At 39.2% G+C, this 27,634-nt stretch overlaps 1 protein-coding gene across 1 annotated transcript; it reads right to left on the bottom strand.

Moving 5' to 3' along the window:
* Window positions 1-107: 107 nt before the first annotated feature.
* LOC130861904 (cysteine-rich secretory protein 2-like) lies at window positions 108-18,771 on the bottom strand. Its single transcript, XM_057751215.1, has 7 exons — window positions 18,703-18,771; window positions 11,470-11,586; window positions 6,447-6,534; window positions 5,385-5,527; window positions 4,862-4,959; window positions 2,605-2,693; window positions 108-235 (listed from the first exon to the last, which is right to left on the bottom strand). Exons 1-7 carry the CDS (start codon window positions 18,769-18,771, stop codon window positions 108-110), a joined length of 732 nt encoding a protein of 243 aa, XP_057607198.1.
* Between the last annotated feature and the right edge of the window lie 8,863 nt (window positions 18,772-27,634).

The raw sequence follows: 27,634 nt of genomic DNA, 5'->3' as shown, positions 1-27,634 counted from the left end.
ATTTGGCATCCAACTTGCCACTAATCTCCTCTAGGTTTCCCAGGCATGCCTCAGCTGAAAACTGCATCCCCTTTTCATGAAGTCCGTCTTGCTGCGCCCTGGACATGTTAATGGATTTTGTTTTCACATAGGCAGGTAGCCTTGCACTTTTCCATCAGCAGTTTATGTTCACAGCCTGCTGATTTCTTCAAGGTCTCACAGTTACTAAGGGAATCTTCAAACTCACAGCTATTGGCTGTAATGAAAACAATTTTGGTTAACTTATTGCCATTATCTGAAAAGCAGAAAAGCCCACCCATTAAAACATCCATGGAGAGGTAGAAATGAGAAACACACTTGCATCATTGCCCTTGTGGTGGTCTCAAGTGACCCAGGGAAGACCCATTGGTTGAGTTCACTGGCTCACCCATCACTTTTTCTTACTTTTCATTCAATGGCATATTTCTAAAATGAGTTTACTTACTTATATCCCCCGGCAGTCAACAAGAAAAAGAGATATAAGCATATCTATAACTGCTGAGTCGGATACAGAACCCGCTAGATAAATGTAGCTATTTTAGTGCATCATAAACTCAATTAGTTTCTTAGCCTAACTCGGTCATTTCAAGTACCCAAGATCACATTCGTGGCTAATCTTCTCAGACAGATGTTACAGAGACTCCTCTTATCTCCCATTCTGGAAACCTAACTTTACACTTTCAGGAGTAAATGCCCTTTGTGAATGGGCTGAAACAAGGACAGTGTGCCATGTTTTCCTCAGACCCTCAAAGTTGATTATTTATGGGTGTTAGTATTCAGAAATCTGTACTGGCCTGCCGTTGGGGTTCTGACAGCTGTAGCCACACAGAGCCTAAGAGCACCTCCTGAACACATTCACTACATTCCCTTCTGAAAAGGTCCCGCTCACCTCCTACCTTTCTCTTTCTCTCTGTCTCTATCTGCCCCCCTCTCTGCTCCTCTGCCTGTCTGTGTTCCCCCTTCTCTCTCTCCTCTCCCCCTCCTCTTCCCTCCCTTCGTCTCTCCTCTTCTCTTCTGCTGCTCCGGTCCTCAGAAGTCAGTCTTCCCCCTTCCCTTCCCACTTTTTTACATTCCCTTTCCCCTAATAAAAATCTCCCTAGCAGAGAAAAATGTATAGCTCCATAAAATCAATTTTAAAAAAAGAACCCTCTATGTAAACTCTGTCACATGGTGTCTTTCTCTTATGCTGCTTTTTAAAAGTACAATTATTGGGTATGGTCTCTTTGAAGCCCTCCTACAATCTCAAGGACATAGCATTCTAATAACTTTGCTTCTAATTCTGGAGCAGAAACCAAGCAGGTATAGTCCATCTGCTCCTGGCAAGCATGGAGACAGCACTCGAGCCTTGTTTATTTGGCACACAATGCAACAATGCTCATTGCAGCATTTAAACTGTTTCCCTGCTGCTTCTGAACTTGCTCCCATTTGCAATTTCTGTATCCTGGTGCCAGAAGGTTTTAGGAAACATGACTGTCACTTCCTTTTATTTAAAATTTTCTGTTTTATACTCACTGAAAGTAGGGTATATTCCTAACTGTTTAGCAAGTAGAATTCTGCAGAGATATAGTGATTCAACACATTTTCTTATTAGTCTGTAGCAGCTTTGATGTTAATATTTTAAAATTATAGCTATAAAATTGAGTCAGGAATGATGCTAAATAAAAGTGAACATATTTGAAAGGTAAAAATCTCAATGAGTGATTCAATTCTGTCATTCACATTAATTTAAATAAAAAACATCTGAAGTGCTGGGGCCCAATAGTTATGCCTGTTTCTATTAATGAAAAATAAGATACATGGCATTTATGTTATTTATTCATCTGTAGTCATGTTTTATCTATAAGCCAATAGTATATGCACATTGGATATTGTAATTAAATATTTTCAAAAATACCTACCACCTAATTACAGGAAAAAACGATCATTTTAAAAGTAAATAGTATGTTTCTGATTATACTAGAGAAATGAAAAAAAATCAACATAGTGAACTCAAAGACTAGTACTAGGGGATGTAAGAGGAAAAACAGGATCTCAATTCATGCAGGTATACAGAATTTGAATTTTTTAAGTTATGAGAATAAGTGTGCCTGCAAGTCTATATGTCCAGCACCTGCATTCGGGTACCTGGAAGTGGACTTCAGATATCTTGAAACTGGAGTCATGGGCAGTTATGAACCATTACGATCAGTTATGGCAATGGAACCCAGGTCCTCTGCAAGAACAGCAAATACTCTTAATTGCGGAGCTATTTCTCCAGCACCATGCTTTGTTTTTTTCTTTTTTAATATCACTTTGGGTCTATTGATATTAAGTTTAAAGAACAATACGTGAATGACTTGCAAGGTAAATAGTCTCTGAACATCACTCTCACTGAGGGTAAAAGGTCCATTATGTAGCTCAGGTAAAATTCTTCTCATTACAAATAAAATATAAGTTAGTAAAGTGTATAAAATACTTATTCTAGTGCTTCTCCTGGGTAAATTGTTTTCTTCCTCTAAGAACACATCACTTAGCTGATTTTACCGTTTCCAGATAAATAACATACGGACTGTTTGATGACCCACCAGTGGCTTCCATGACACTTACTGCATAGTCCACTCTCACAGTGATTGGGACAGCTAGCACACGGTTCCCCTTGCTTGTAAGGAGTGGCCTTTGTCAACGCATTGTTACCCCTGAAATTTAAAACATCCAATTATTTTTCTCTTAGTTGCTCTTTCATAGACCAAAGTATCAGTGAAGATATGTCCATGGTTGTGCACGATTTTCAATTTTGTCTACATTATTTTATAAACAAAACTGAAAATACTGATTTCCACAGCATAACTCAGACAACAATAACAATTAAGAACACACGTCACACATGAGCACCTTTGCTCTAAGTTGCTGTCTGTTGCTGAGATAAAACAATGACTAAAAGAGACTTTGCGGGGGCAGGAAGGGTTTTATTTAACTCATAGCTTACAGTCTGTCATTGAGGGAAGTCATGGCAGGAACCTGGAGGCAGGGACTGAAGAAGACACGGTGCAGATTTAAATGCTGCTTACAGGCTGCACCCAGGCTCATGTTCAGCTACCTTTCCTTCAGGCCAGGTCTACCTACCTAAAGGTGGCATGGCCAGCAATGGGCCAGACCCTCCTACATTAGCCATCAGAAAACGGCCTCACAGACAGGGACCCGGACCAATTTAATACAGGAAATTCCCTAATTTGAAGCTCCTTCCCAGCTGTGTCAGGGTGACAACCAAGACCAACAATGACACACCGTCTCTCTAACCACAATAATTCATCAAACTAAATAATGAAATGGAGGTAACTGGGAGCTAGAATTGTCCCCTCCAATTGCCAGACAGATGAAATCATTACTAAGGACAGACACTCCCAGGTGTGGGTTTAGGAATCCCATCACTCTAGAGACAGAATATCTCATAAATGGCAGTGGTAATAGATAACGACTAATATTGGAAAGCTGAGCTAGTCCACGGTTACTCTAAAATCGAAAATAAAGTTTCAGCATTTGTTTTCTGGCTGAGAGTGAGTTCATACTGTTTGTGTATGGCTAGTAGCATGTACTTAAGCCGCGCTGTATGAGAATTTTACAGTTACTATGAAGAGAATGTCAGTTTGCAAAGCTTAGATCTGTGCCAGCATTCAAGGTATACTATCTTACAGGGATGAATTTTTGACTCATGATGATCATTACCATGTGGACCATGAGCTTGAGAATACATAGGAATCTAAATCCTAATTGTACAAGTGACACAACAGTCCAAGGTGACACCATTGAGTCTTGGTGTATTGAGCACACACTTAGAGAAACAAACCATGAGGGTTCTAGACAAGCGCTATGGGTTCATCTCCCAGCTTCCTCCCACTATCCATTCCATATCTTGTTTCTTGCATCTGCTCGTGGGATGCTTTTATGATCAAGGAATAAATTTAGTTACAAATCTCCATGGTCTGTGAACTTTCTCTAGTAAACGCTGAAAGATGTATTGGCAGAGAAACAAATTCTAGTTCAAAGCTCTCCTAATCGAGTCTTCTTTCACCTGAGTAACCATCACTCAACAAATCTGACAAGAAGCGTGATCCCCACCCCTTCAAAAGAGTAAGTAGAATTAAAACGGAAAGTATGTTGTGACTACACACATGGAATAGCAAAGTTTGTGTGAACGATGTAAGGGTTTTTATCTTTGGTAGGTAACAAGTAATTGAAATATTTAAATAGAAAAAAAAGGTGAAATCAAGGTTATCCCTTTTGCAGCACAACTGTTTAATTCATTTACCCTAGCATTAAAAATGTAAAGTCCTGCAGTGTGAAATTAGCAAAATAGATAACGTGAAACCTGAGAAAAATTCACAACTCAAGGTTCCGTGAATGAAGAACCTAAGGAAGGATAGTTGAAAGAAAGAACATCATTTCATCAGTGAAGATGGAGATCTTTGGGCTGGAGAAATGGCTCAGAGGTTAAGGACGCTGACTGCTCTTCCAGAGGTCCTGAGTTCAATTCCCAGCAACCACATGGTGGCTCACAACCATCTACAATGAGATCTGGTGCCCTCTTCTGGCATGCAGTCATACATGGAGGCAGCACACTGTATAGTATACATAATAAATAAATCTTTTAAAAAAAAAAGATGGAGATCTTAGATCTTTACATTCAGAACTATGGAACTGCACTCTTCTCTGACAAATTAACCTTACCTAGATCTTCAAAATAAAACCCTGACATTTGCTCTTCACTTGGTGGGGTTACATTTCTGATTCTGGTTTGCTTTATATAAGAACTTTCAAATATTAATTTGCAGGTAAAATTACACACAATTCTGGAGTGCATACTTACGCAGGACAGTATTGGCAAACGTAGAAATATTTTAGGGTACTTTGGTTGGGACAGTAAGCAACTCCACATCCAATTTTGTAAGATGAATACCAAACAACCTACAAGACAAATGCTTGGATGTTTAATAGAAAAGTGGTAGAATATTCAAAGGTAAATATTGACCTATATAGAATATAAATATGTGGCTATAATAGTCATTAACATTTACCATATAAAATTTTTATTTTGAGTATCACAGTAATAAAATTTTATTTTTAATACCTTTTAAAACTAAGCATGTTATATGGGATGACTATTTTATCCATTTGTAATGAAAGGTTGTATTGCATACTTTCCTATCATTGATTCTTCAGACCCTGGGCATAAATTAATATATCTTAAGGAATCAATCAAATGACAGAACTATATAATACACACTCAGCCTGTCTCCTCAATTGAACATAGGAATGGGTCATCAGCTGGCAAAGCTTTAGTCATTGCATTGCAGTGTTTATTACTATGGCATCTCCATCTATCTGCTCACCTGAGTATAATGTCCAACAGCTGCATTGGGTTGTGCTCCTACACCGTAAGTAAAATATTCATTTTCGTCATACCAGCTTTGAATTAAGGTTGACCAAGAAGTAGGGTCACTTGACATATAGAGATTTTCACCACATCTGGTACCTGGGAAGGAAAATATTTATGAGGAAAACATTAAAACATTCAACGGCAAAATAAATTGACTATACAAATGCAAAATGCTGTACTTCAGCCATAGTGCCTATGCTGGGTAATTGTTGGTTGAGGTGGGAGCATGGTGCCTGCTTCTTAGATTAATTAACTAATTAATAGATTAATAATATATTAATCATATGAGAAGACAGTCATCTCAGACAGTTAAGCTGTCCTAAGTATACAAATATTTGAAGCTGCTGTGAATGCTCCATTCTGTTAAATGGAGAATGTTCCATTCTTCTCCATTTGCACTGTCAAAACTGCAGCTAACTCAGCACTAAATTCTTTACATGTGTATGTGTTGTGTGCTCTCAGCATTGTGATGCAGGCCTAGGAAAGAGAAGGGGTCAACACCTGCATGTTTTCTTAAAATATTCAGTCTCCATGACTTTTGATTATGATTTCAAAACATTAAGTATTTTGCAGCAAAACGAACTGAACACAATCAGATGTATATCATAAAAATAGATATCAGAATACTGAGCAGCTGTGCATTATTCAAAATGTGGGGGCAGGTGATTAGATTTGATAAAGCTTCAAGAAAAACATCTAGTGTGATATGACTTCAGTGTGTTCTCTGGCCTTTTTCTCCCTAATGTTGTTTTCTAGTTTGAGAATTTTTGCAAAAAAGGATGCCACATGCTCTGCTGTGCTTCTGAGCTCAGAGAGAACAAATGATAATCACATGAAACATTTGCATAATATAAACAAACATGAACCACATGATAATTATATTTAAATCATAAATGACTTGGAAAGATAGCACTAATACCATTTATGTGCAAATTATTAATGTAATATCCTAGAAATACCTGATATTGTTGAATTTATTCACTTATGAAGCAGTCATATATATAAAAGTACATACTGGTTTTTCGGGCTTCTGGATTACTGTGCTCTAAAGTACACTTATTAGCCCACTTCTGAGCATTTCCAGTTGTTTCTGTGCTCCATTCCTAAATATCAAAAGAAAAAGAAAACTACATTTAGTGATACAATCATAACGAAAGCATATAATTTGATTGGTTAGCAAAACTTTAAAATTTCATTGGAAGATTTTTCTAATTATCACTGTTATTAAAATGTCTCTTTTGCATGTTTTAATTTTGTTTCCACATGAAGATAAGTCCATCAAGGTTGTGTAAAAGGGCAAAATACTCAACAAGAAAGCCATATCTATGATGTTTGTGAATGATGCTAAATACTGATACATGTAAAGCGTTTTAATGATATTTTAATATTATAAGGTGTTCTGAGTTATTCCAAAGTACTTTGATGCCTATTCATTTCATGTGGAAGAGATGGGCTTGGATGAGATAAAGGAATATGAGTATTGTGTGCTGGAAAGTACTGTATATTAAGAAGAGTGTAGTATTGAGAATGGAGAGATGGCTCTGTGACTGAGAAAACCTACTGCTCATTTGTAGAAGTCCTGTGTTTGGTTCCCATCGCTGTCCATAAACCAACTTATAGTGGGGATCTAATGCCTGTGCATGGCCACACTCACACACAGAAACACAGAAAAAAACATATCCTCTCAAGAAGTAAGACCCTGAAAGACAGAAAATGCCTTGATGTGTGCCAAGGAAAGACAATGAACAAAATGTTTCACACAGGATTCTCAAAGGGTTGGTTTCTAATTCTGCCTAACTTACTAGATAAAAAACCTGAAATGTCTTTCAGCCATGTTAAAAATGAGAACAATGGACTCTTTCTCACATAAAAATGAATAAATAAATAAATTAGTAAAATAGCAAAATCAAAACAGGAACTCTAGGCAGCAATGTCAGAGGTGAAGCCGGTGGCAATTGAGCTTCAGGAGATCAGACACAGCGCAGTGATGGGTGAATCTCAAATAGGCAAGGCCCCAAGGATTTCAGATCCAGAATAGTCTCTTGCTATTTCTGTCTTGGCATATTTGCTGCTGACATTTTTCTCTGGTATCAGGCATGGTGTCAACAGGTGTGGGGAGAATTCCACTGCTTTTAGTGTTGTATGATTATTTCACAAAAATATCCTGTTCTGCTGGGCATTTTTACCTGTGGATTATTATAAGGATGATTTCCACCTAAGCTGTGCTGTTTAACTGAAACAATGATTTTATACAATAATAATGTTAGTTTAGATAGAATTTTGATGATTACGAGTTTTAACAAACACAGTAAGGGATTGTGATAGGGGTTAGTTTATTGGGAAAACTAATATAGGTACAGACAGGATATGGTGTTACCACCACCCTTGACAAAGCAGGCTCTGCAAAGGATAGAAATTAAGAACAATGAAGTGTCACCAGCTAGAACTTAGGAGTTTCTCTTGAGGAGTCGCATAGAGTGTAGCTTAGGTTAATAATTAAAAAAACAAAAAAAAAAACAAAAAACAAAAAAAAAAAACAACTGTTTCCCAGATGAGGCTAGCTTAAGTTCTCTTAGTCTCAATGTTGGGAGATGTGTTCATAGGTTTCGGTGTGCATCATAGCTGAAACAAAGCTTTGCATAACGACTAAGGTTAAGTTAAGATGTCTTCGTTAATGGCTTTAGGATAGAAAAATCTTATGGAACAGTTTAAAGTTTAGGAAGGCAGTTGATTGAGGGATTCTTTGAGGTCAAGGAACAAGAACAAATACAGCCACATTTTTATTAGCTCACATGCCTTTCTTGCTAGGATGGGTTGGTGATCTGATCAAGGGGATGATCAATTTTCTGTACCCATTTCTGTCTCAACTTCCTGATATAAAAAAAAATAAACTGTTGATGTGTGGGTGTGCACCCTGACAATTTAAGGTAATACTGACTGATTCCTCTTCATATATAAAAGTTTATATTTGTTATTCTTTTGAGATTTTTTATGTTTAATATTTTTATATTTAGTATTTACCTTCTGAGATAAACATTAAAATTATTGATCTTTTCTTTGTAACCTCAAAATGCAACCTTCCAGTAGGACAACTGCCTGAAAAAAATACCTTGCTTGCTTACCCTCTGTTAATCTGTAATAAGTTGCTCAGACATGAATGTATGTGGGTTCTTGAGGATAATTTGTTTTTCACATATAGTATGTAAAATGTTTGACCATGTAAGGGAAATGGGAAACATGTTTTTCCTTTTTTTTTAAACTTTTATTCATTGTGACAATTAACTTTAAAAAATGTATCTTTCAGCCATTTGAAATTCTTCCTTTGAGAATTCTCTGTTTAGTTCTTTACACCATTTTTTATTTAGATTATTTGGAAATTTTGATGTCTAATTTCTTGTCTATTTATCTTTATCTATTTTGGAGATCAGTCCTCTGTCTGATGTGGGGTTAGTGAAGATCTTTTCCCATTCAGTGGGCTACCTTTTTATCTTATTGGTTGTGTCCTTTGCTTTACAGAAGCTTCTCAGTTTCAGGAGGTCCTGTTTATTTATTGTTGCTCTCAGTGTGTGTGCTACTGGGGTTATATTTAGGAAGTGGTCTCCTGTGTCCATGCATTGATGGCTACTTCCCACTTTCTCTTCTATCAGGTACAGTGTGGTCAGATTTATATTGAGGTCTTTAATCCATTTGAACTTGAATTTTGTGCACGGGTATAGATATGGCTCTATCTGCATTCTTCTATATGTTGGCATCCAGTTGTGCCAGCAGTGTTTGTTGAAGATGCTTTCTTTCTTCAACACCCTTAGCCATCAGGGAAATGCAAATCAAATTGACTCTGAGATACAGTCTTATACCAGTCAGAATGACTAAGATCAAAATACCAAAGATAGCTTATGCTGGAGAGGATGTGGAGTAAGGGAACACTCCTCCACTGTTGTTGGGAATGAACTTGTACAACTACTCTAGAAATCAGTATGGCAGTTTCTCAGATGTTGTGGAAGTAGCGGGCCGCTTTCGGCTGCCTGGCTAGCTTAACCGCCGAAATAACCACAAAGAAATTGTATTAATGTGATTACTACCTGGCCCATTATATCTAGGCTCTTCTTGACCAACTCTCACATCCTGATCTAACCCATTTCTGTTAATCTGTGTATCACCACGAGTCATGGCTTACCAGGAAAGATTCAGCGTCTCTGACCTGGCGACTTCATGGCAGCTCTCTCTGTCTGCCTTCCTCCTCCCATCATTCAGTTATGTCTTCCCACATATCTAAGTACTGCCCTATCAAAAGGCCAAGGCAGTTTCTTTATTTAACTAATGAAAGCAACACAAATACAGAAAGACCTCCTACACCACTCAGAAAACTGGGGATCAGTCTACCTCAGGACCCAGCAATACCATTCTTGAGCATATACCCAAAGGATGTTCAATCATACTACAAGGACATTTGTTCAACTATGTTTATAGCAACATTATTTGTAATAGCCATAACCTAGAAACAACCTAGATGCCCCTCAACTGAAGAATGGATAAAGAAAATGTGGTACATTTACACAATGGAGTACTACTCAGCAGTAAAAAACAATGACATCTTGAAATTTGCACGCAAATGCATGGGACTAGAAAAAAAAAATCCTGAGTGAGGTAACCCAGACCCAGAAAGATGAACATAGTATGTACTCACTCATAAGTAGATACTAGCTGTAAAGCAAAGGATAACCAGCCTATATATAGTCATGACTCTGGAATAGCTAAGTAACAAGGAGACTCCTAAGAGAAACATATATAAATCCACCTGGAAAGTCGAAATAGACAAGATCACCTGACAAAATTGGGAGCATGGGGGTGGGGGTAGAAGGGAGGGCTGAAGGGGAAGGGGGGGAAGAGGAACTTGAAGGAAAAGGATAGTCAAGAAGGAACAAGGACAGAGATGAGAGCAAGAAAAAAGATTTTTTGATTAAGGGAGCTATTATGGGGCTAGTAAGAAACCTGACACTAGAGAAATTTCCAGGAATTCACAAGTATAACCCCAGCTAAGACCATAAGCAATAGAGAAAAGGGTGACTGAACTGCCTTTGCCCTGTAGTCAGATTCGTGAATATCTTAAATGTCACCATAGAACCTTCATCCAGCAACTGATGGAAACAGGCAGAGAACCTCAGTGGAGCACTTGACTGAGTTCCCAAAGTCCAGTTGAAGAGTGGGAGGAGTGAGAATATGAGTAGAGAGGTCAAGACCATCAAGGGGACACCCACTGAAACAGTTTACCTGAGCTAATGGGAGCTCACCAACTCCAGCTAGACAGGGAAGAAACGAGCATAGGACCAAACTGGATCACCTAAATGGGCAGACTGCAGAGCCACTGTCAGTGGCGCCAGGATTTATCCCTACTGCTTGTACTACTTTTTGGGAACCCGTTCTCTTTGGATGGATAAACTTTCTCAGTCTAGATATAGAAGTGTGGGTCTTGGACCTTCCCCAAAGCAATGTGCCCTCTCTGAGGAATGGATAGGGGGTGGGGTGGAAGGAAGGTGGAGGGAATGGGAAGTGGGGAGGTAATGAGAGCTGGGATTGGTATATAAAATGAAAAAAGATAGTTTGTTTTCCTTTTTAAAAATAAATAAATAAATAGAATGTAACTACACTGTAATTTTTATATTGTTTAAATGAATCTATTGGGTTTTTTAAGCTGTAAGGGAAAAAATAAATACACAGAAGGGATATTTCTGGATAGAGGTAATAAAAGAAATAAGATGAGAGGGAGATAATAGAGAAATCCTAAAGGTGTGTGTGTGTGTGTGTGTTTGTGCATGTGTGTGTGTTATTCCCTTTTTCGCTGGCCACAGATAAGTTTTACCCCCTCAGACAGAAAAGTCAAATTGAGTGTGCTGACTCTGTTGTTCCCGCCCCCCAGTTCCTGAGTTGCTGAAGCCTGGTCCTTACAGAAGTAAGGAATATTTTAAACCATAATGTTAAGCCATCTCCAGCTGCTCCTGCCCCCACAGCTGGCTCACCTCATTTCCACCACAGTCTCTTACCATTTTTAGCATGTTGCTGGCTGTGGGGTTAACTGCTCTCCTCAATTCATTGTGCTTATTCACAATCTCTCTTTGAACTTGCACCTGGCCGGTTAACAGTGCAGCAAAAGCAGGATCCTGAAGGAAAATAACTTTTAACATTTTTGTAGATGACAGACAGTGAAATTACTTCGACAACAACAACAACAAAAAAATAATCACTTAAAACTATTATCACATAACATCACCCAAATAGAAAAGTATTAGTTGTTTAGCAATGCCAATACATCTGCGTCAACAATTTTATTAGGAATAAGTAGACAGAAGACTTGAAAATGATGAGTAATTCATTCCTAGACAAAAACTCCTCTGAGGTCACAAATGATAGTTTCATATTTTATTTCAGCTTTCATTGGTGTGGGTGTGTATGTGTGTGTTAATGCAGTCCTATAAGAGATGGTACAGGGAGGTACTCTGAACATGACCAGAGAATAACGGTTGATCAATAAATATTGATCATATTGGCCAGATACAAACCATGAGACTTACAACAGTGCCTGCATATTAGACTGGTATAATAGGATATCAATATTATGAAAGGAACAAGCCACTTTTTGATTGAATTTAGGGCCTATTCCATGAGCTGGAACCAGTTCTGACAATGCTAAAGTGGCAAAGAACCTGAGACTATATGGGCCATGTGATCTAAGGGCAAACCTACTATTATTCTGGTACAGGAACATAACAATAAAATAATGACATATCGCTATGCCATAGATCAGTGCATCATTCAGGCCTCATCAGAGAAGCCTCTTCAGTAGATGAGAACTTTCAGTAGACCTGCAATAGGACAATGTGCAGAGAGTGACAGACTTTGGAACACGCAGTCCTAAGTGAGATGACTGAAACAAAACCTCCCCTACCACACACACACACACACAATCACCACCACCAAGGTTCAGAGATCTATGCAGAAGAGGGAACGTAATGATGCTAAAGACAAAAGTGATGATTGACTCCAAGGAAAAAGTGTCTTCCAAACACAAGACCAATACACATATGAACTCACAGAGACTGTGGCAATACACAAAAGATCTGTAGAGGTTCAACAAACAAAAATCCCAGGCTTGAGAACTGAAACTTGACATGGAGTCCCATCCCTAATTGAGTAGCTATCTGCTGGCAAAGAAAAAACAAATCAATCTTCTCCAATGGAGTATCAGCATCTTAGCTAAGGTTTTTGCTATTGCTATGAAGAAACACCATGACCTTGGCAACTCTTATGGAGAAAACATCTAATTGTGGTGGCTGGCTTATAGTTTCAAAGGTTAACTCCATTTTCATCATGGTGGGGAATATGATGATGTGCAGACAGGCATTCTTTTTTTTTTTTATTCTTTTTTACTTAAAATTTCCAACTGCTCCCCGTTTCCCATTTCCCTCCCCCTCCTCCCACATATTGCCCCCTCCCCCCGCTCCCGTCCCCCTATCCCCACTCCACTTCTCCTCCCCCTAGTCCACTCCCCCTCCCTCTCGATACTGAAGAGCAGTCCAAATTCCCTGCTCTACAGGAAGACCAAGGTCCTCCCACTTCTATCTAGGTCCAGGAAGGTGAGCATCCAAACAGGCTACGCTCCCACAAAGCCAGTTCATGTATTAGGATCGAAACCTAGTGCCATTGTCCTTGGCTTCTCATCAGCCTTCATTGTCCGCCTTGTTCAGAGAGTCCAGTTTCAACCCATGCTTATTCAGTCCCAGTCCAGCTGGCCTTGGAGAGCTCCCAATAGATCAGTTCCACTGTCACAGTGGGTGGGTGCACGCCTCGTGGTCCTGATTTCCTTGCTCATGTTCTCCCTCCTTCTGCTCCTCATTTGGACCTTAAGAGCTCAGACGGTTGATCCAAATTGGGTCTCTGTCTCTCTCTCGATCCATCGCCAGATGAAAGTTCCTGTGCCATTCTCCTTGGCCTCTCGTCAGCTCTCATTGTCCACCACATTCAGAGAGTCCGGTTTTATCCCATGTTTTTTTCAGTAGCAGTCCAGCTGGCCTTGGTGAGCTCCCAATAGATCGGCCCCCCTGTCTCAGTGGTTGGGTGCACCCCTCATGGTCCTGACTTCCTTGTTCATGTTCTCTCTCCTTCTGCTCCTCATTATAACCTTGGGAGCTCAGTCCGGTGCTCCAGTGTGGGTCTCTGGCAGACAGGCATTCTGTTGGCTATACCTTAGCTTGCAGACAATAGGAAGTTGACCGACGATCTGAACAATATCCTGAACTTAGGAAACTTCAAAGCTCAGCACCCCAGTGACACACTTCCTCCAACAAGGTCACACCTACTTCAACAAAGTTATGACTCCTAACAGTGCCATATCCTACAAGATTATAGGGTCCGATTGTACTCAAACTTCCACAGTGAGTACAACTGTGCTCCAGGGCAAGAATATGCCCAAGAATAGTTTGCCAGTCACAAACAGATGCCATTATGATTTTACTTGTTTTGGCATTTTTTATTTGTTTTGCTTTTGCATTTTGGATTTTGGTTGTGTTTTTGTTTTGTTTTGTTAGAGAGAGAAAGAACATGAAGTTGGGTGAATATGGAGATGGAGAGGGTCCAAGAGGAGTCGGTAGAGGGGGAAACATAATACATATCAAATTTAGATTAAAAGTGAGATTTTGTCATCAAACACTCATAACAGAAGGCCTTAGACTTATCCTTTTGCATTTGTTCAAACCACAATGAAGTATGGTGAGGGAACCCCATGATCCATAAACTACAGAGAACATTGCTCTCTGTGGCATCTGCATTTGGCTTGCAGATTCAGTATTAATTCCTATCTCCCGTACAGCACATGGGCAAAACCATTAGGCAGCACATTTTCCAATACTGTTCAATACATCTTAAATATTTTCAAATGTTTCCCACACAATTAGAGGGCAGCCAGTTCATCTATTCAATGCAATGTTTCTTGCTTTTATCAGTTTACTAGTGAAATGTGATTGGTCCAGTGTTCATATTTTGAGCTTATCTTCATGATCATATGCACATGGCAGCTAAATCTCAGAGCAGAATGGGGTTTTTGGTTGTTAGACAGGTTCTAAGCTTAAATTTATACAAGGGTGCAGTGTTCCAAGGGTGTGAACAAGATTCTGAAGTATTTCTAATAGACACGCTGCTCATAGTAGGTTTTCTGACACTTTGGAATAAGTTACTTGAATGTTCTTTGTAATACTGAACTCCCTCAAGACTCTCAAGTTTCTATCCTCATGCTTCTGATTACACAGTATTGGCTATTTTCTACCCTCTGTCCATTTTGACCTCTGCTTTGTGTTCCTAAAGACAGAGACTATTAGATAATGCCTTGAACTAACAGATGCAGCACAAACATAGATTCATACTGGATAGTGGGTGCAAAAGTCAAGCATCAGCAATGACCAATCCCAGAATTACCAAACATTCCCATGTTTCCGCTATTCTCAAAATGTGACTTAAATTAACTTCAAAACTTAAAAATATTGGTTTCTAGACAGCAGGACCAATAGAACCAGATCAAAGGCCCAGATATTAATTCACACACCTACAAACATCTGATTTTTGACAAAGAAGCAAAATAATATAAAATGGAAAAAAGAAAGCATATTTAACAATTGGTGCTGGCATAACTGGATATCAACATGTAGAAGATTGAAAATAGTTCCATATCTATCACCATGCACAAAACTCAAGTCCAAATGGATCAAGGACCTCAACAAAAAGCCAGCCACACTGAACCTTATAAAAGAGAAAGTAAGAAGTACACTTGAATGCATTGGCACAGGAGACCACTTCCTAAATATAACCCAGTAGCACAGACTCTGGGAGAAACGATTGATAAATGGAACAGAAAAGCTTCTGTAAAGCAAAGAGCACAATCAACAAGACAAAATGGCAGCCTACAGAATGGGAAAAAATCTTCACCAACTCCACATCAGACAGAGGACTGATCTTCAAAATACATAAAAAATTCAAGAAAATGGTCACCAAAGAACAAATAATCCAATAAAAAATGGGGTACAGACATAAACAGAGAACTCTCAACAGAGGAATCTAAAATGGCTGAAAGACACTTAAGGAAATGCTCAACATCCTTAGCCTTCAAAGAAATACAAATCAAAACAACTCTGAGATTTCATCTTACACCTGTAAGAATGGCCAAGATCAAAAACACTGATGACAGTTTATGCTGGAGAGGATGAGGAGCAAAGAGAACACTTCTGTAATGCTGGTGGGAGTGAAAATTTGTACAGCCACTTTGGATATCAGTATGATGATTTCTCAGAAAATTAGGAAAAAAACCAAACTCAAGACCCAATAAACCACTTTTGGGTATATATCCAAAGGATGCTCAATCATACCACAAAGACATGTGCTCAACTATGTTCATAGCAGCATTGTTTGTCATAGCCAGAACCTGGAAACAACCTAAATTCCCCTTGACTGAAGAATGAATAAGGAAGGAAAATGTGGTACATTTACACAATGGGGCACTACACAGAAAAAAATTACATCTTGAACTTTGCAAGCAAATGGATGGTTCTAGAAAACATCACATATTGAGTGAGGTAACCCAGACTCAGAAAAACAAGTATCATATGTACTCACTTATAAGTGGCTTTTAGTCATAATTCAAAGAAAACCAGCATACAATTCACAAGAGAGAGATACACAGATCTAATCTACATGGGAAGTGGAAAAAGACATGATCTCTTGAGTAAATTGGGAGCATGGGAGAGGGTTGAAGGGGAGGGGAGAAAAATGGAGGGGAGAAGAAAAAATGTATAGTTCATTAATTAAAGAAGTGTTTAAAATGCATTAAAAATTGGTTTCTTGGGGTAAGAAATACTTTCTGATTGTTATTCCATTATGTTTTGTCTTGAAAATTCTATGTATAACTATGATTATATTTTATATGAGTATCAATAGAGTTTTATTGGAGAGGTCAGAAAGTAAGATATGTATCAAGTCTAAAATTACCAAAAATCAGAATCTATCCTTAAGAGTTCAAAAGGCATAAAAAATATGACTTCTTCAAATCTGGTAGGTGAAGTCTATATGAAGAGAGATCAATTTATTAAGGATAACAAACAGTTCACAAAAGATGATTCTTGGTTGGGATTTGAAAAGATGTACAGTTTTCATCGGACCGGTGAGAAACATAGAAAGTCATGCTGAGAGAGATTTTCAGTAAGGAATTAGTGGTGCCAAAACCCAATGGCATCTCACTGGATAATGGCTTTTAGGAATGAAGGCTAGGAGTTGATCCAGAAAGTAATAAGATGGTGAGGGTCCGAGGGAAAATCATTTAAGGAAAAAAAAAATGGAAAACTGTTATAAAAAAAGCCTTGGGGAATATGAAGCAAACTTTTTCCAGTCTCAGAATTTGGCTATTATAATGACATCTTGAAATTTGCAGGCAAACGAATGGATCTAGAAAATATTATATTGAGAGAGGTAACCTAGAAAGACAAATAACATGTACTCACTCACAAGTGGTTCTTAGACATAAAGCAAAGAAAATCCAGCCTACAATTTATAATCGTGGAGAACCTAGACAACAATGAGGATCCTAAGAGAGACATACATGGATCTAATCTAAATGGAAAGTAGAAAAAGACAAGATCTCCTGAGTAAATTTGGAGCATGAGGACCATGGGAGAAAGATGAAGGGGAGGGGAGAGAAAAGAAGGCAGGTGGAGAAAAATATACAGCTCAATAGAGTTTTTTTTTTTTTTTAAGTGAAAAAAGGAAAAAATATTGTAGGGACCTAGTGCGGTGTCTGTCATATAAAAATGTCCAATAAATATAAAGTATTTGGGAAAAAGAATTTGACTCTCAGACTGGTTACAGTTATGAATGGGAAATAGGAGCTGAACAACTATCAAGACCTTATTTCTAGCTAGTGTTGAGTTCTAAAAAGTCATAGAAGAGTATGAAAAGAGAAAACGATGATGATAGTATCTCACATTTGCAGGCTTCCAGGTCAGGAGGAGAACTCCATCTATGAGCCTTACACACACTGACAAGGATGACTGGCCTTGTTCTGGGATCATTAAAGCATCAAATCATATGAGAAATAGGGGGTTTGAATTCAAGATTCCACACAGTGACAATATTTTATGGGCTAATGCCAAGATCATTGATAAACACAAAAAGATTTTAGAAACATGTCCAGTTATTTGTAAACAATAAAAAAGAGATAAATATACTGATACAGGAAAAGAGAATGCAAATTTAAGATTACATATTCTTAAATTTCTGAGCAATCACATAGAAATGGGAAAAAACAAAGAACATAGAAAATACTTGGAGCAGAAGACCCATAATTAATTAGCTCTTTAAACCCACATAACATGCTGTCTCTTTAAAATATGATTTATAAGTGACATGTGATTTTAATTGGAGATGACCTATTAAAGTGTAAAGGTGAATTTCAGGAATATATTTATTTGTGATAAATTGAGTAATTGCCCCCTCAAGATAACACATAACACATTCAAGATTTCTATAAATATGGTCTTATCTGGGAAGAAAATATCTTTACAGAAGTAATCAATTCAGGATCTTGACACATTATTTTCCTAAAGGACCCAAGTAGAACCTGAATCTTGGGCCCAGGGATTTCTTGAGAAATATAGAGGAGATTATATGAACATGAAGGAAGAGGTTGGAGTGGCATAGCCATCTGTCAAAGGGCAACAACAACTGGCAAAAGTCACTATGAGAGAAAGGAAAGAATCAGTTCCTTCCTAAGTCCACCAGAGAGACCTCAATTCCAGACTTCTAGCCCCAACAGTTGTAGAGAATGCACTTCTACTGTGTTCAGCCGGCAAGTCTGGTAATTCTTAACAACAGTGCTATGAACTTTACTATTATTTAACCAATTATATGAAATATATTATCTGTTTATTGACCATAGAATACTAGTGAAGTCTGTTGTGGTTGGACTTGTGCTGTGTTGTTCACACCTGTGAACCTTCTCCTTGGAATATACTTTGGCTTTTCAAGTATCCAAAGGGCACATGTGACTGCAGGTCACCACAGCGATGAGAGATGGAACAGAAGACTTAGTCCCCTATTTCTGCCTTCTTGTGATGTGCTCCATGACACCCATGGGTACTTTGCCACCTCTCAGACACCCTGCATCCTTCTGCTCTCAAAGTGGCTCGCCCTTTTCCAAAGTTGACGCGTGCTCTGAGAGGATGTTCCCAACTTAAACTTACCTTTCCTTCTGTGGGTAATGATTGCAGTAGCAAAGCAAAGAGAAACAGCATCACCTGGAACCAAGCCATGGCTGGAAGCTAGAAAAGCAAACAAATATCTTCACTGAGGTCAGTAGTGCGAGGGCACAGGAGGGGAAATCGAGCCACCTGGGTTATATGCCAAGTGCCTGTAATCCCAAATTCACACACAGTTTAACAGGAGTCACTATATGGCATAAATAGAATAACAGTGAAACGCTGTCATCTCTAAAAGGGACATGGACTGTAGACCTTGATGGCTGCCCTTGACTTACGTGTGCAGTGACTTGGGAATTCCTAGCATCTTCCTGCAAATGTCTGTTGTCCTTTCTTCATCCAAAAGGGAATGTGAAAAACTCGATGATTCCTTCATAGTTAGTTAGGTTGCTGACACTCACCTTCCATCTCTTTATTAAGAGAGATGGTTCAGGGTTTTTTCACTGTGTCTCATCTCTCAACTTTCTATTCTCAGTGAGGAGAGAGCTACTTATCTATCTACACAGCCTCATGGTAATACACAGATTAATAGAAATGTGTTAATTTAAGGTGTAAGCATTAGCTAGTAAGAAGCCTGAGCTAATACGTCAAACAGTGTTGTGATTAATATAGTCTCTGTGTGATTATTTGGGTCTGGGTGGCTGGGAACAAAAGAACAGCCTCCAGCTACAAATCGGCCCTTTCTTTTGAACTGCAAAATGTCGCCTTCCAGTAAAAGACCTGACAAAAGCACTTTGTTTGTTGCGTGGTTAATCTATAGCAAATTTCTTGGCATAATTTGTTTTTTTTACCTGTAGCATATGAAATGTTGAATCATGTGATGGAGATGAAAAACGTGTTTTTACCTATAATCATTCACTTGAGAAATTGAATGCAACCGTTTTGACTCTTGTACTGCCTGGAAGATTTTGTTGGGGTATAAAAACTGTAAAACAACGTGAGAGGAGAGAGAGAAAATAAAGAAAGAGAGAATAAAGAAGAGAAAGAATAAAGAAGGAAACTGTTAGCAGAGTTTGTATATGCCTTTTTTTCCTAACCCCCGTCAGAGAGAAAAGTTTAGCCTCACCAATTCTGGATATGCCTGTCGAGGCCCCGTGCTTCTGGAGGCTGGTCCCCCGGATGGCAGTACGTCTAAGTCTACAAGAGATGGAAGTGCTAGAGGCCTGGTCCTCCTTAACGTAGGGAAAATGAATTCACTGTATCCTCATTGAAAGGCATATACATAAACCTGAAGATTTTATATAGGTAAGTCACTCAGTATGTCTACAGCATGTAATCCATAGTTCTAAAATCTAGTAGACCAGGAGGCCACACAATCCACTCCTATATTGTTGCCAATTCAAACTGCAGTCATCTTCATTCAGTCTGAGGAAGAACATCATTGCTGAAAATCTGTTCAACAAAAAGATGTCTTATATACCTCCTCACTTTCTATTTTATTCTTGATACCTACATTCATACGTAGTTGAAACTTTGTTCATCATTTTACCCTTCCTACATGTAATGGGAACAATACCTTGTCCTTTCTTTTGGTGCTCTAGAATCAGAATGACATGGTTCTTCTAAAATATCAGGAGTGAGATGTGTGCTTTCATTGTCCTAGAAGATGAAAACAGTGTTTGAAACAAATATATAAAAACAGCCTTATAGACATTGTCCCCACAATGTCATATAAATAAATTTTTAAAAAAGTGTTTTATTTGTTTTTTGAGACAAGGTTTCTCTGCATAGCTTTGGATCCTGTCCTGGAACTCGCTCTGTAGACCAGGCTGGCCTCGAACTCACAGAGATCCCCTGCCTCTGCCTCCTAAACGCTGGGATTAAAGGCATGGACCACCACGATCTGGCTAAAAGTTTGCTTCCTAACAAGTTCAGTCACCACGGGCTGGCTCCCACCCCAGAAAACTGCACTGTGTACAGATGTCACCTTTGATCTAGTACTCAGTCTTCACATTTTCTAAAGATGTTGTCTATAACTCCAACAGTTTGAACTACACACATCGGTGTTTGGTCAATATAGCTTCGCATCTTCTATTTTGGAAGTCAATGACAAGTTCAGAAGAATGAATGATCCAGATCTCAACGCTATAGTCATATAAATGCAAATTTACAAAATAAAAAACTGACCTTTTTAATTTGACTGCAGAAAAGTCATAGCTTTATGTTCCCTCTGTGACTCAGTAAAAAGCATATAGACAGGACGATTTCTCTTTTTAGGTCAGGGGAAATCTCTAGAGGATTCTTGTTAAGAAGGGAGCTAATAGTTGTTGTTGAATCCGCTGATAGTGCCTCACTCCACACATTATTCTCTGCACTAGATTCACTCATTTTTCCTACCATGGTCACGTCAGATCTCCCATTGTGCCCTAATATTTACCAGGGCTTCATGGCACAGAGCTTCATGGGGTCCAGAGGGAACCGGCCCTCGCCCTTCCCACTGCGGGCGATGGTAACTGCCTCCTGCCGCCACGTGGGGGCGACGTCACGAAGCTTTATGTCCTCAGAGTAAGGGTTCTTCCTCATTAGAACCTTCGCTCTCCAACCCTTGCTCAACCAGCTCTCTGTAGGATCTTACCGATAAGTTCTTGAATATTTTCCCGGTGAAAAGTGAAGTCCTATTTTGCTATGCCATTTGTTGGGGCCTGAGGGAAATCGATATCTGTTTACATGACCGGGCTCTAGGAAGAGGAAAAGGAGATAAATCACGAGTTTGAAAGTTCAGGAAGACAGAAGCAAGCGTTTCATTTCCAGGATGCCTGAGTGAAGAGCTTCAGAATCGGCAACTAAAATCAGGGAAGTCTTACTGAAAGGCTTACTGAAATTTTTAGAATCGTGTAGTGTGGCGTCAACACCGCATCCAATGTCAAAGAGCTATCGTTCTGCGTTTTTGTTTACAAATTCTCCCTGAGCCCGGCGGTGGTGGCGCACGCCTTTAATCCCAGCACTCAGAAGGCAGAGGCAGCCGGATCTCTGTGAGATCGAGGGCAGCCTAGACTACAAGAGTTAGTTCCAGGACAGCACCAAAGCTACATAGAAACCTTGTCTCAAAATAAAAAAATAAATTCTCCCTGATCATCATCTGTGTCTGGCAAAAGTTTTGTAGTCAGAAAATTTAAGAATGGCTCATCTTCTGAATACCTGAGATTCCTGACAAGGTTTCTATCTTTGGGTTGAGTAGCTAGTTTTCCTTCGTTAGTGGACAATGTGTGGTCGGGTCTTCACAACAGGATTATAAATGATACATGCTCAGTGAGTAAAAAGGGGGCACTGTTAGCTCATTACTTAGAGAAGGAGATCAAAGATGTCAAATCAATTAAGTTCCCTCTTGCCTGCTTCTCTGTGTCTCATGGAGAAGAGGTAGGGAGGTTAACCACTTACTTCTCCTACTCTCTTTATATGGTTTATTGCATTTTATGTGTATATGCCTTTGTGTGGGTACGTATCTGTGCACAGAGCTATAGGTATCGTTTCTCAGAGTATCAACCTTTTTTAGTAAGCAGAGTTTCTGACTGACCTGGAATTAGTGGAGTGGGATGACTGGCCTGCCAGTGGATGAAAGGGCTCCCTCTTTCTCCTCCTCCCTGGTAACAGGGTTATAAATGGGTGCCCCCATGCCTAGCATTTTTGCATGGCTTCTGTGGATTGAACTCAGGCCTCCATTGTTGTGAAGCAAGCACTTTACCAGCTGAGTCATCTTTCCAGCTCCTTCTGTATGTTATTTTTTGTCTTCTTGGTTTAATTTTTGGTAAATCATTTCCACCTAGGAGTTTATCCGTTTCTTGTAGATTTTGTAACTTAGTGGAATATGAATTTCAACATACACTCTGATAAACTGGATGATTATCTGAATGAACCACTGCATGGGTGTGAAAATATGTAAATGGGAAGACACATGGAACACTTACAAAGCAGTGAAGGGCTCCACTTAGTTCAAGCAAAATGTCAAACATCAGGTTCAGATTGAAGGTATTTGTTCCACTATTCAAAACATTTGATACCTTGCTATTCACCAGTGTAGGGAATTAGAAACATATGATCTTTCCTGGAAGAATTCTGATAAGAAGGTGGGTCCCAGAAATCTCCCAGCTTTTCACAGAAGCAAATTATTTGAATAAGGGGCACACACAATGTCACTAAAATCCTCTGTCACTCCACACATAGAGGAATTTTGATGTCGAGAACACTGCAATAGTCACATTATAATTTAGTAGTGATGCAATAATGTAAAATTAATTATAATGCAAGGTGCAGACAGTTGATTTCAAGCAGCGTCGCTGTCACCCAGACCACTTCATAAGGCAATAATCGGCCCTGAGCACAATTAGACAAGGAAGCCATTTATATACTATATACCTTTTTACCCAGTGTTGTCTACCCCTGCCATTTGATTGTCAGAGCCTCTTTACTATCAGGGGACTGACACAAAGCTTCTTTAACATGCAACCAAAGATTCTCTGCTTGGGATCTGGTGATATACTAATGTCAGTGTTGTGTTATCTGCTGGTTTTATTTGTATTTTCTGTCTTCCCTCACCATGTCTTAAACATTAACAGACTGCACCTGAACCTGAACCTCTACAAAGTATAGACTGTGAGGAGTCTTGGAGACATAAGAACCAATATGTCCGCCCTTAGAGTGCTTATGTATTCTAAAGGATGGGCATGTTATTAGCTACAATAGATAATTTTTTCCTCTCTGAATTCCTCCTTCCCTGTCTCCCTGTCTCCCTCTTCCCCTTTTGCTTTCTTTCCTGGTATCTAGTACCTGGTATTGGGCCAATCTTTTCTCCTCTAAGCCCTGCCTCTCAAAACTGCTTCCTTTCTTCCAGCTAGCCTCCAGCAAGAACAGTGAGTCATAGACCAATCACCAGGTCTTGAAACATTTAGCTGGTTGGATTAATAGCGTTTATGATGGTAAAATTTTAGTAATTAACTGGCGTGTTTAAATGAATCAACCTACCCATGCCAGAATGTCAATAAAGTTGTATCTATAATAATACATAATTTTAATAGCTTAGAATGTGTTCATTAGCATGTTTCTTGCTGCCTGTGGGGGCTGTGTAGCTGTGTGGTGAGGGTCTCCCTTCTCTCTGCAGTCAATTCTAAATCAGAACACAAGAGGCTAGGCTGTTCATCAGAAGCCTCAACCCACCGAACTGAATGGATCAGTTAATCTTAGTGGAATGTCAGCTTCTAAATGAGTTGATCCTTCAAGCTGGAATCTGAAGCCAAAACAAGCTAAGTCATATACCCCTGCATGGAGAAGTTGGACTTGACTTAGGTCAGAGCAAAATAAACAGATGCACTTCTAAAAGCATAAATCGTGGTGAGGAAAAGGCATAATAATGACCCAGTGACAGTTCGGAAGGGGCTCCTCAGAAAACTTAACAGCACACCTGGCATCCCAGATGAGGGCAGGCAAAGGCAGGAATGCCATCTAGAGTTCAAAGCCCTGGGCTGCATAATGGGACCCAGGTGATCAGCGAGCACCTGAGTGAGACAAAAGGTAACACAGCATAAATAGAAATTACCGAGTTATTTATACTTAGACATTCCTGCTGATCCTCTTTTTAATGTGTAAAAATTATTGCAAAAAATTAATACTTATTGGTTCCAGAATACTCTTTTAGAACAGAGATTGGCAGGCACTTTGATCCCTTTTTACCATGAAGCGATGCATTTTCTAATTTGCATTAGTTCTTTGTAAATTTCATAAAATATGTTTTGATCATATTCAGCCCCCTCCGCTAACTTTTTCCAGATTCATCCCCAGTATCCACTCACTCGAGATATGCCCACTGATGAAATAGTGGCATGAACATCATGGAAGTAACCAAGTACTTTCTAATTGGATTGAAATTCTTCTGTACAAGATGAAACTTATACTTAGTACCATTATAGGACTAGAACCTATGCATACAGGTCTTAGACTCTAGGAATATCTGTATTGTTAGGCTGCTAAATGATTAGCTCTTGTAGACCAGGCTGGCCTCGAACTCACAGAGATCTGCCTGCCTCTGCCTTCCGAGTGCTGGGATTAAAGGCGTGCGCCACCACCGCCCAGCTCAGGGATCATTTTTGAAAAGAGGAAGGAAGAGTGAAAGAGGTAGAGGGGGTGTGGGTGATTGCAATTTCTTTTTTGTCTCAAAAATTATGTCTGTGTGGATATAATCTCATGGTTCTGACTTATAAAAGCCCTCTGAACTCAGTGTCAAATCCTGCAATCCCTGGTAGTCTGCTCAGGATAAATAAGAAGAAATGTATTGCATCTGAGCATCTCTCCAAATGTGTCTGGGAGATATAGCAGCTCATGCAGCTTTCTCTCAGTACATGGGAAGTTCTCAACAATGCTATAGGCAAATAATAAGTCAAAGAATGGTGTAGGGAGGATGTTATGACATCAGAGCCTCAGTCACTAACTACAGAAACTACGTTATCTCCGATGAAGAAACAGGATCTTTTGGAAGGATATTAGGAAGCTCATTGAATCAACCAAAGTTGAAAAACAGGAAGGAAAGTTCCACCAAGGCTTCTGTTGTCACATCACTGCGACCTTTGCATGGCTGTCCCTTAACTTCTGAAAACTGTGATCAAAGAATTCAACTGACAGAGACAGAATCCAAGCGGAGAAGGGATAGGAGATGTGGGTCCCAACCTGAATGCTCATATTGAGAGCAAATGCCTTATTTTAAAATTTCCTCAAAGTAGTGTTGGGTGTGAATAGACTAGAAAGGACCAATGTGTGACAAATGTTTAAAGTGACCTTTTCTCTGGTATATCTTGTAATTTGTTAAGACTCGAATGTATAGCAGTATTCTGATGCTTACGATAAATAATTTGGATTGTGTGGAGTAAATTTTATCTCCAACTTTTAAAGAAAAAAAAAAAAACACTGACAGAAGCTGGGACTTACCCAAGTCCACATATCACATGGTGATTGCAGTTGGGCTGTGCTATCTGGATGCAAGGGTTACCATTCTCTGTTCTTTTCTATACTGCATACTCCAAAGCACCCTTTCACTTAGGCTTGCATGAATGAAGTTTCAAAACGCAGCTTTGTATCCCTTAAGTCATAATCTTCAATAAAAATGTACAGTAGCCTAAAGCGTTGTTAGTTGCTGATGGGATATTTTTGTGCTAATGAACTTTCAAAAGAAGATGATGCCATAAATTTAGCCATATACAAAGTCTATGAATCTCAGTGAGCTTCAGTCAGCTAGACTGAAGCTTCACAGTGGATTTTTATGCATTCACTATCAAATATATATTTGATATACACTTGTCTTCCACCAAGGGGGAAAAAATCTCCATGGCAGAGTTAAATATCCTCCTTCATATTCATGTGCTCCTCATCTTCATCCATTCCCTCTTTATCACCTAATAGTTGTCCTTTCTTGTTCTCTTTTCAACATGTTATGCTGTACCCAGGTAATGTACCACAGTGGGAGAGTGCCTACCGAGCAAGCCCTCTGGGTTCGATTCATATATCATGATGCTAGATGTCATGATAAAGGCCTATGGTCCTAGTTACTGAAGAAGAAGTACAAGGATCAGAGCTTAGGAGTACAAGGTCAGATTGGGAAAAATACCCAAATTAATAGATAGGAAAAGATGCTATATTTTAATATTTTAAAACAAGACAAATATATGAGAAAATATATCGTGTAAATAAATAGCAGGAGACCAGAAAGATTAGTATCAAACTATTGCCATGATTGTAGAAAGAGTAGATATCTGTATTTGTTTTATGTACTATGAATTATTTTTAACTCATTTGTGTGAATAACTGTTGGTGTTTCTGTGATATAATACTTGGAACACTTCATTAAGAAGCTCCAAATTCAATTAGGCGGGAAGAAAAAAAGCATCCAGTTTTGGAACGAGAAAGACTGGCTTTTGAGGTTAGGTAGTAGAATCATTGAGCTGGCATTAGACTTTAGTAGCCCATCAGCAGCCCATTGTCCAATTATAATGTCATCAAATGCCTAAGCTCAGCAAGCTGGGGCGCATTCACAAGCATAATGAAGAATAAAACTAAGTTTCAGAAGGAATAGAAGTAAAGACCTGGCATTTCCAAGAAGCCCTCCAGTTCCTCCCTTATCTTTGAGAAGCAGCTGCACAAGGCCACCTCTGCAGCACAAGGCTTCCCTTCAGTGGGAGACGAATACACCCACGAGCCAACTGCCAGCCCTCTAATCAGGTGGGTATCTCTGGAACCCAGAAACAAGTGTCTGGGCCTGCCCTCCATCTCTAGCACTTTCTCTTTCTCTAGCTTCTCCTCCCCCTTTATCCCTTGGTTTAATTTAGAATAGTTAAACTTTCAACAGCCACTGTTAATGCAGTTTCCATATTTTCATAATTAAGATGAAGTAATTCTGTTATTTTCCTAAAGCCACATAACAGGTAAAGGCCAGTCTTTCTCTGGCTAAAGACATGCCAGGTGATGACAATTGGCAGCTTTACCTCATTTACTAAAAAGTATCAGAAGAGAACAGTCTGTGTTTCAGATGATGGGGTACTGAAAAACACCCCAGCCCTCCAGCCTGCTCTCTTCACATCTTCAGAGAGAGATTTTTGTAAAAGGCATCCTGTGTCTTCAGACCCATACTGTCCTGTTTGCCGCCAGCCAGATCTCAGGTCCTTCCAATCACACTGAGTGATCAGTTCTGTGATAGATGTGGAGGTTATGCTGGCAGGCCTTTTGCTGTTGGGACAGAGACAGGGCCTACAATAGTCAAGTTGCTGTTGAAACACTACAGATCGGTATCTAAGTTGAATTCATTAACTTCAGTCTATCCCTTCTTTCCCTTCCTCACACCATTTGAACTGCTTTTAATTCCCTCTTTCTTCTTCAAGCTTATCCCTAATTCAGTTTATTTAAATAATACTGATCATTTTTATACTGTTAGAGTATTGAT

The sequence above is a fragment of the Chionomys nivalis genome, chromosome 19 (assembly GCF_950005125.1).
Source record: "Chionomys nivalis chromosome 19, mChiNiv1.1, whole genome shotgun sequence".
In the NCBI taxonomy this organism is placed as follows: Eukaryota; Metazoa; Chordata; class Mammalia; order Rodentia; family Cricetidae; genus Chionomys; species Chionomys nivalis.
This window is presented reverse-complemented; position numbering and strand designations above follow the sequence as displayed.

Excerpts from the sequence above, each read along its gene's own strand:
- LOC130861904 (XM_057751215.1), bottom strand. The coding sequence starts at position 18,771 with ATGGCTTGGTTCCAGGTGATGCTGTTTCTCTTTGCTTTGCTACTGCAA. Across the intron at positions 5,528-6,446 it reads TCCAGAAGCCCGAAAAACCA|GTACCAGATGTGGTGAAAAT; the intron begins GTATGTACTTTT and ends TTTCCTTCCCAG. Across the intron at positions 236-2,604 it reads CTGTGAGAGTGGACTATGCA|CCAATAGCTGTGAGTTTGAA; the intron begins GTAAGTGTCATG and ends TTTTCATTACAG.